This window comes from Macadamia integrifolia, chromosome 13 (genome assembly GCF_013358625.1).
Source record: "Macadamia integrifolia cultivar HAES 741 chromosome 13, SCU_Mint_v3, whole genome shotgun sequence".
Taxonomy (NCBI): domain Eukaryota; kingdom Viridiplantae; phylum Streptophyta; class Magnoliopsida; order Proteales; family Proteaceae; genus Macadamia; species Macadamia integrifolia.
Window position 1 is genome coordinate 11,763,051 of NC_056569.1, and position 10,414 is coordinate 11,773,464.

General features: G+C 36.2%; 2 protein-coding genes across 2 annotated transcripts in view; both read left to right on the top strand.

The window, feature by feature from the left end:
- The window catches only part of LOC122059015 (glycine-rich protein 5-like), a 7,332-nt gene extending 4,907 nt beyond the window's left edge, over window positions 1-2,425 (top strand). The window contains exon 2 of the mRNA XM_042621723.1: window positions 2,227-2,425. Coding sequence (XP_042477657.1) covers window positions 2,227-2,425 — 199 coding nt within the window. The remainder of the gene's footprint in view (window positions 1-2,226) is intronic.
- A 4,232-nt stretch (window positions 2,426-6,657) lies between these two features.
- On the top strand, window positions 6,658-7,359 carry LOC122059016. The gene has a single exon (XM_042621724.1). The coding sequence runs from the start codon at window positions 6,658-6,660 to the stop codon at window positions 7,357-7,359; it is 702 nt and encodes a 233-aa protein (XP_042477658.1).
- Window positions 7,360-10,414: the final 3,055 nt, after the last annotated feature.

Genomic DNA, 10,414 nt, shown 5'->3' on the forward strand with positions numbered 1-10,414 from the left:
ATTAAAAAAAAAAAAAACACACACACACACACACACAATCACAAATTACTTGTCATGAGGAGAGCATCTTAAAACAAACAGTCAAAACAATACAACTAACTCTAATTATTATGGTAAACAAAGAGGAGATAAACAAATAGATCATCTTAATAAGGCAAACAATCCAAAGATCTCAAAACACTTATCATGTTAAACAAAGAGGAGATCATCCTAAGAAAACAAAAAATCCAAAACCAACATCAGGGGAAAAAATCAGGGTCAGATCAAGCCAAAATCAAGGCCAAAAGTTAGGGTAAAAAAATCAGGATAAGGTCAGGCCAAAATCAGGGCTGGGTGGGTCAAATACATAAACCCTGACCCTGACTCAAGGTCGGGCCAGCCCTCAGAGCTAAAATTTTTGGGTAAGTACTTGTTCGGGATCAAAGAGGGCCAAAGGCAGATTCGGGCCTTCAAGGCCAAACTTGCACCCCTAGTCATGGTGAATCTATTCACTTATTCATCATGAATGCTTTAAATATACATATAAGGTATTATGGGAGGTTTTTAAGAAAGATAGTAACACCCTTAAAGGCCCGTTTGTTTAAAGGGACTTATGAAACGAAAATTTCTGGCGTATGAGATGCACATGATAATAGGGTGAACAATAGAAAAGTAAAGCTATTAGAAATACATATATAATGCGACGTTGTGTCTTGTGACCTATACATTCGCTGTTAGGTTGTTTTGGGAAAGTTCTTGTAAAATCTAGAGAGGGAGAGAGAGAGAGAGAGAGAGAGAGAGAGAGATAAGGGGGAAGGGTTCATAACAGATGGAAGATCGATGGAGATCAATTGCTTGACTGAGTTTTTTTTTTGCTTGTCTGAGTTGCTTCTTCTTCCTTTGCAAATTCTTTGGAATTTCAATTTGGTCGGATTTTGTCATTAAAAGAGTGAAAAGGGATATATATGAAAGCAAAAAAGATATGTGGTTGATTCTCACATAGTCACACGAAGGTACATGCAACAAATTCAAATTTGATATGGTGTGAAGAAACAATAGGCCACGTGGGCTGACAGAAAAATGGTATGCTTTTTTGTTGTCTACTAAAATTCCCTCCCCTAGTAAAGAAACACCCTAAAATCGAATGGGCCGATCCATACAATAATTCCTTTCCATTAAAACCCCTCAAAACAAACATAGCCTAATAGTGGTGAACTTTACCCTATGTTGGAGGACATAAGTGTCATATTTATAATATGATTCAGACTTGGCACATAAATAAGGGAGGATGAGAACGCCAATATGATTTGGAGAGCGGATCAGACCCATACGAAAATGCTCTCCAAATCCCATTCTCATACCGGTCTGATGCACACAGATAGAATCCATCTAAAGACAAACACTGAGCTGATTCCATTTGTATGAATCAGACCATACAAGAATGATCTCCTACGAAAACCTGATCCACAGTCTATGATTTGGATCTCACTTGACCTGCCACATGGCACTTGAAGCTGCACCAAGTTGCATGTTTTGGCAGATCTGCATCCATTTGCCCAAAAATTTATTAATAATAATTTTAGTGAAAAAGTTTCGGAGTATAAAGTAAAGTTTGGTGGCGACCAGTGCCCTAATAGGATTTTTATTTTTTGGAAGTCAATGGATCTTGGGTAATCCCCCAATGAATAATATTCTCATTATTGTTGATGTTTCACATCAGCTTCCCTGATGACTATACGAAATTGCTTGAAAGTTGGCCTTAAAGTTGATATTTTGCACACAAATTTAGGCTATAAATTTAAAATCAGATCAGCTCTATAGATAAGAAGGTCTAATAGATGGAAGATCGATGGAGATCAATTGCTTGACTGAGTGGCTTCTTCTTCTTTATGAAATACTTCAACTCTTTTAGAACATGTCCAAATCAAATAACAATAATTTGAAGCACAAACTGAATTCTCATTAAACAAGAGCTTAAGCTAGAGAGAGAAACTATGAATGATTTTTGGATGATCAATAATGCTTGTGTAGGAGAAGCTTCTCTTGAGCCCAAAGAGTCAACGATGAATAAATTCTTATTATTGATCTTTCACATAAGTTTTGCTGATGACTACACGAAATTGCATGGAAGTTTGTTTTAAAATTGTCATTTTTTTTACTTAAATTTAGCCTTTAAAGTCACAATCAGATGATCAGATCCATAGAACATATGAACACAAACTGAATTATTATTGAAAAGAGCTAAAGTGAGCAACAAAGTCGAGGAGTTAACAATAAGGGTACCAAAGATGGTGGCATAGTTCTAATGGTGGGTGCTGGCGCTGCTTTAGCTACTGCTGCTGCTGTAGAAGTCATCACTAGTAATGGAAACTCTTGCGATACTGGAGGTGGGGGTGGTGGCTGTGGTGGTGGTGGTGGTTGTGGCGGCGGATGTGGTGGTGGCTAGCTCAATTAATCTAATTTAATTTGTTCCCATTTTAAACTTAAATGTGCTGTGTTTATTTTGTTTATGGGAGTAATTCCTTTGCCACTCTAGAAAGACAATTTGATTCCTAACCAAAAAAAAAAAGGCAAATTGATTTTTGAAGAAAAATTTATTTAACTTTCTTAAATATATATATATATATATATTTGAATTATGAAATATGCAACACTTCATTAAGGTATATGTTATAGCAAACACTAATAAAAATACGAAGATAAACAAACACAGATTAGCACAACACATAGAGATTTAATGACATTCACATACCGATGTGGTGTGTTACGTCCTTAGGCGAAGAAGAAGATATTTCATTATGTAGAAGAGAGATTACATCCAAACAACGGCGAGAAAACTCGCTCTAAAACCCTACCTTGAAAAGCCCCTAAATTACAACTGCTTGCTCGATGATAGTACAATATATATTCCTCAAATTGCGGATCAATCTATTGGGTCGTGGTCGATAGGGTTGAACAGTATCACAGGGTTTGGAGAGGAATCTCCAAACGGCATTTAAATATTTCCATCACCCAAAGTTTGGGGAACTTGATGTGTCAATAGTGGATCTTGGGGTCTACTTGTCCATAAAATTTCAGATCTATTCAATCCTACAACATTGCAGAATTTGCCGGTCTAGAGATATCCTCTTAGCTTGGTAGATTAGAAAAGCTACCTCCACCCCTAAAAAAAGGGCAAATTTGAAAGAAGAAATAAAAAAAATATTAAAGATTTTTTTTTTAGGGGGGGGGGGGTGGGAGTAAGGAATATTAAAGATCTTTTGTGTCATAACCTATGGTTACGAGATAATTTCCATTCGGTTTTGGTATGTTTGGATTTTCATTACCTTTGGATCCTTCGGGTCTACTACTTTCTAATTTATAATGTAGTTTAGTTTTTCAAAATTTCTTATTCTAGTTGAGTTTTCATACTCATAATTTCAATTTAATCCTCTATATTTTGTGGGAGAAAGAATTTTGCCATATAGCGTTCCCACATCCACACACAACCCTTGTTTTCAGGGAGATTGTGAAAAGACACCCCTTCCCCATGAAAGCAAAGACTCTGTGTGACAACGGGAATGCTAGGCGGATAGAGTTCCTCCTCCCATATTTTATTTTACAAGTTCTATTTGTAGTTTTTCTCCCCGTATGATTCTAGAAATTCTAATCATTAAAGGAGGATATAAAAATACATACTGTTTTCCCCATCTGCTATAATGAAAAAATATTTCTTAATTTTTTTATTATATAAAGTTTATTTTTATTTTATATATTTCTGTGTGTGTGTAAAGCACAATATTTTGGCATGGTAGATTGAAAAAAATTCTAATCAAATGACCTGATATTTTGTTCGTGTTATGGGTCTTAATTGAATGAACATGATCTTGACCCTTAGGTTGCTTCTCCTCGGTCACAACCAAGAATGATGGTGATTTGAGATTAATCAAATTTTCAATTTAATTTTTTGGAAAGAAAACTCATAGCCAAAAAAAAATTAGTTTAAGGGTTTGTGTTAATGTCTTTTATATGGGAATGAAGAAAATTATATTAAAGTACTAAGAGCATTATAATCAGGATTACATATATACATAAAAGTTTTATTTGTCATAGCTTTATGTGTTAGATGGCCAAAAGAAAAATCACGTCATTACTGGGCCTAAGCCAAAAGAAAGGGAGGGAGAAGGTTATAGATATCCAAAAAGAGAGGGACTACGTTCCAAGGCCATGATGTAGTCGTTAGGTAAAAAAATAATATTTTAATTCTTTAGACTTCTTTGATACTCCACCCCTTTAGTTGAGCTTGCTACACGCCAAGTAAGAGACCCTGCATGCTTGTTTCAACCATGGTTCAAAATTTCTCTATTTCTGTTTTATTTTTATTTATTTTTTATTTTTTTAAAACGAAATAAGGCATGAAATGAATAACGTACCAAATTTAGGTATCGTTTCGGTGTCTTGCTGAAACGATACAGTCCAAGGCTTATAAATATATGATTTCGGTGAGACAATTTCGATTCTGTCTTGCCTGTCTCGGTGGTTTCGATTCCATTTGCATATTCGAAGGAAAAAAACACTCCAACAAACCTCTCATTAGCCACATCATCACACATTTTGACTAAGGGTGTCAATTGGTTCGGTTCCAAATGACGATATGGTGGACCATAACCAAATCGAGAACCGACTCGGTTCCATATTTAGATACTCAAACCGATTCAATTAGGTTCGGTTCTAATTCGGTTATGATATTTGGTTTTGTACCTCGGTTTTAATTTAGTTATGAAAAACGGTTCCACTTTTGAACCATGACTGTGATGGTCCAAAGGCCATAATGGGCTCAAGTTACCAACTCGGTTCTCCAATTTTTGTCTTACACATTCCATCAATCATAAAGTCTCTTCAAGTAATCATTCAAAATCACCTATTAAAGATAATAAAACCCATCAAAATCTGACCATAGCATAGTCAAAACATGTATCAGTTTACGACCTACTAAATAAAATTGTAAATGCCATTCTCAAGTATGATCTAAGCTAGAATTAAAAAAAAAAAAAAAAGCATAATAACATGTCCAACTCGCCTAGCCTCCTCTAAGAGTCAAAAACTCAATAGGGAATATGGAAAATCCCTCCTAAGTCTTAGCGATAGTAGGATTTTTTTTTTTTTTTCATTTTTTGGTTTTAACTTTTAAGAGTAATTCGGTTCGGTTTCGATTCCGAACCAACGGTTTTAACATCCTAAACCAAAATTGAACCGAACCGAGTAGCAATACTCACATACCCAAACTGAATATGAACCGAATTTATTTGGTTCGATTCAGTCCAGTTAATTGGGTTCGGTTTTGGTATTCGGTTTCAGTTTGAAATTGGCACCCTTAATTTGACTTCCATTGGATTCTTACAAGAAGATCTACACGTTCAAAGTTTAGGAAAGGTAAAGTTCTTTTTCTAAAACTTTTTTTTTTTTTGAGATAGTACATAAATACATATTGGATGCTTGTAGATTTTTTATATGCTAGACACTAGAGGCCGATCTATGACCTCACGGAGTTGAATTTTTTTTTTTTTTGGTACATAAATATATTTTTTTATTTTTCTAGTTTAAAAATTCATTTTCCATTAACATAAATTGTTACTTTTTATGATGAATATTGCTTTGATGGATGTCAACTATATATCTGTTAGTCACCAATGGCTGTTCTACGACTCCATGAGAGTGGAATTTTTTCCAGTCGATAATTTTTTTTTCAAAAAATATGAAAAATATATTAATAATTGAAAAATAATTTTAAAGATAGGGAAAGATATTTTGTTTTGATTTTAAAAATAAAATAAAAATAGGAGATTAATATAAAGTGTTTTGGAGTGTATTATATGCTTTTTATGTTATACCATATTTGATTTTGTTGTATTATGTCATTAAAATATTTTCTAAAATTGATTAAAAAATAATTTATATAAGAATAAAATATAAGAAGCTACCATATACTTGTAGGTTAATAATGACATTCTTTTTTCTATGCATCGGCATCAGGGTGATATAAAATGACTAGAGGAGGAAGAGGGAGAGGAGGTGGGAAATGTGATAGTGGAGAGATTGCATAGAAACACAAAGAGTCTATTGATGGCAATAAGAGGCATACAAAATGCAACTACTGTTATAAGAGGTTTATGGGTGGTGGGGCCACAAGACTTAAACATCTAGTTAGAAATTTCAAAGATGTGGCTAGATGCAGTGAAGTGCCTGATAATATTGTCAAGGCCATAGCTAAAGACATGAATGGAGGGAATAAGAGAAAAACGACGAAGGAGAAGTCGAGGATAGAGTTTGAGGTAGGGGCAAGCATTGAGCCAACAAAGTCTTCGTGAGGATATGAAAAGACGTAGACATGGAGGAGTTGGTCCATCTAGAGTATGAGGTAGTGGATTTTCATAGATCCATTTGCTCTTTAAGAGATCACAAAGTATAAGGGCAGCCCCACCTCCACCTCCACCTCCAGTGGTTCCACCTTGTGTGAACCCCGTTCTACAATAGGATCCCCATGCATACAGAAAAAAGGGCAGTAAGCAGCGTAAGATAAAGGGGATGTGGGGTAACATGAAGACTTATGTTGGGGAAGTTGTGTCTAAATGAATGTTATTTCATAGCATCTCAACAAATGCCACTACAGGTCCCTATTACCAGTCGATACTTGATACTATGACTGAGGTCGATTCAGGGATAAAGGGGCTGACTGTATATGAGGTGATGAATGTATATTTGCCTAAGGAGAAGAGTGAGTTGAAAGCATATATTGATGAGTTAAAAGTTTTGTTGGATAGTTATGGGGTAACCAGAATTTGTGATGGTTGGACAGGGCCCAAGAGAAAGTTCGTTATCAATTTTATAGTTTATTATGATGGTAGAACCATTTTTGTAAAGTCTATTGATGCATCTAAGGAAAGAAATGATGCAAAATATATTTACAAGCTTTTGAAGGAGGTTGTGAAAGAAGTCGGGATAAAGAATGTTGTTCAGATTGTGACTAATAGTGGAAGTAACTACAAGAAGGCCAGACTAAAAATGCTGAACAACCCCAGATTCCAACTCTTTTGGACTCCTTGTGTAGCACACTGCATTGACCTAATGTTGAAGGACATGGGGAAACTGAAAATTGTGAAGATTGTTGTTGAAAGGGCTAGGCAAGTGAGCATATTTGTCTATAATCATGGGTTCTCATTGAATCTATTAAGGGAGAAGTGCAGGGGTGACTTGGTCAAGCCCAATCTCACAAGATTTGCTACCAATTATATTACACTCCAGAGTTTTGAATCCAAGAAAGTTGGTCTTCGATCCATGTTCACATCTGAGGAGTGGTTTGGTTGGAGGGAAGCAGAATCACTTGGTGGTAGGGAGGCATAGACAACCATTTCATTAGAGAAGTTTCGAACACAGTTGGGTAAATTGGTTAAAATCTTAGCACCAATTATTGGGTGTTGAAGATGGTGGATTCTACTTTCAAACCCACTTTGCCAAGCTTATGGACTACTATTGCAACGATGAAGGAAAATGTCTATGCTGCCAACCCACGTGGAAGTAAAATTTTTTTGAAAATAATAGAAGACCATTGGGAGAGCCAACTTTCGCATCCGTTGTATAAGGCTAGTAAGCAAAGCTGAAGCATTCTTTTATGTGGTATAAAAATGCATTAATGTTAACATTGACAATAATATGTTTTGTCACATTTCAGCATACTATTTAAACCCTAGGTATCAGTACACCAAGAGAATTGCATTAGATCCAGATCTTCTGGAAGCAATGAAACAGGTGGTTGCCAAGTTGCAATCAAACCCCGATCTACAAGCCAAAGCTAATACTGAGGTTAGTTTTGTACTACTCTTACTATAGAAGTCTAAATTTCAATACAATGGTTGTTAACTAGGGTCCTATTTGTAAATTTTTTATAGACAAAAGAATTCAGGGATGCATTAGGCAGCTTCGGAGCTCCCTTTGCATACTCATGTCGTACGACTATTGATCCTGGTACGAAATCCAAATTTTAGTATGTTAGTTACACAAGTGTTAAGTGTTTTGGAACATAGATAATCTCTTACATTTTTTGTAACTTGTAATGCAGTTGAATGGTGGGTGTTTGTATGGGGGTTAGATGCCGGAATTAAGGAAGATTGTCATCAAAGTACTTTCCCAGACATGTTTTGCATCTAGTTGTGAGAGAAATTGGAGCACATTTTCACTCATCCATTCGAAAAGGAGGAATCGATTAGGTTCAAAATGTTTGAATGACTTAATGCATATGCATTGTAATATGAGATTGAGGATGCAACATATACGCATGGGTATGGAGAATGATAGGGGGCAGATCAAGCTGGCTGATGTTTTCCAAATTGACTCAAATGAGGAGGATCCTCTAGTGGACTGGGTGAGGGATAGAGGCGAGCCATTGATGGATCAACCGGAAGGTAGGTTGGATCCATATATAGCGCGAGGGATGGCGGTTGATGTTGATGATTATATGGCTACAGAGGGAGATAAGGATACATTCACAGGCCCCTCGACCATTCGAGCCTGCACCTGGTAGGGATGATTTAGATGAAGATGATAATTGGTCCATTTCATCGGGAGGTCGTACCCACACCCAGACTCAGACACCATGATTGTGATGGTGATGGGGGAAGGGTGGTGATAGATTTGAAGGAGTTCGAGAGCAATATGAGCAGGCTAAGCCAGAGTCGGAGACAATGTGATTCACTGGGGAGAGTCAGTTTCAGTATGCCACGCAAGATACTGATCACAGTGCATGCCCATCAGGTGGAGGGAGGAGTTCAGGTTACACTAGAGGCCCTCATCGTCTATTCGATGGAGATGGGCAGCGAGATTGTATGGATGTTGATAATCTATCTACTTTTATTAGCGGAATGAATTTGAATGGAGGGGGTAGTCATCCTCACAGTGAGAGTAGAGGGAGTAGGCAATGGTATACCCCATCATTTGCTAGAGAGAGCACCTGGTCGAAGTATCATGGACCTTATGATCAATTCACTAGGATGAGACATACATCTGGTTCATCCATTCCTAATAGTAGTACTGATTATGGCTCCTAGACCTAGTCATATGGTAGTGACTTTGTGGACAGTTTATTCTCATAACCAACCAATCCGTACGTGTTGCCGAAACCATCATTTGATAGTAGGTCAATGGCAGGTTCTTCTTCATTCTATGGTAGTGATACGTACCCTTGGATAGGTTACCTTCAGTATGTAGATGACTCTGTCTTTTTGGTAGTTGTGGAGGACTACGTTCGCTTCTTCTCTTAGACTATGACGTGACTGCATTTGTGGTGCAATAGGAGGAAAATACATGTTGACTCTATCGTACTGGGGGTGGAATCCAGCCAGGCTGTCTTAGTTCTTTCCAGTAGATAGTAGATACTTTATAGTCACTATGATTACTATTGTACTGTTGTGTAACTAATATGCTCAATGTTTGACTTTAGTTGTGAATTGTGAATTAGGGAGTCGCATAGTATATTACTCTAATACTCTAAATATTAGTTAATTAATGTTGATAGATGTTTGTTGATGGCTTAGATGTATTATTTAATTATTTTACTATCATATTATCTTGTTCTAACAATCAAGCAAGTAAATTTTTCAGAACAATTCGATGGTTGCTGTCAAACAAAGGTGCAATTCTAAAACAATGTCATGTTCTAATATTTTTTTAATTTTTTTGTTCTAATTATGTTATTAACCTTAAAATAAGCCACCCACCAAGTTTCAGATCAAAATATGGCCGTTTGACCACTGAAACAGCCGACAAAAAAAAAATAAAAATACACCATCTCTGTAAAATTTCGCCAAAATTTCGGTATTTTGGTATTTCTGAACACAGGAAACACTGAAACGAAACGAAACGAAATCTCAAACCTTGGCTTCAATTAGAGTATTCTGTTATCAAATAATTAAAAGTGAATGAGATACATTTTCCTTTATATAAAAAGCAAGTAGCACAGCCAGAAATGTTATGACATGGATTAGAGGTAGTAGAACATACCATGGTGATAAAGTTAGTGTGAAAGGGTAAGAGGAGCATGAGGGTTTGGTATGGAAGAGGGTAACTATGACTGAGGGGTTGCATAGGTTTGGTATGCCTATACCCATAATAAATTCTATTTCTATAATTCTTTAGTAATTTTTTCAAACATTTGAGGTGCACTCTCATCTCTTTGTGAATCAACCTTTGAAGTGCAAGAAACAAGATTCTTTTGGGGCATTCTATCAAACAATTGATTAGCATCCTTTATCTCGTCATATTTCATACACATATCAATGAAATCCCTACATACAAATCAAACCCCAACCCAATCCTTAACAGTGTTAGATGGGCTTGAGAAATAGTCGGGATAGCTCAATTGGTAGAGCAGAGGATTGAAAATCCTTGTGTCACCAGTTCAAAT

What these genes read in the sequence shown, in the direction of transcription:
- LOC122059016 (XM_042621724.1), top strand. Translation starts at nt 6,658, where the DNA reads ATGACTGAGGTCGATTCAGGGATAAAGGGGCTGACTGTATATGAGGTG.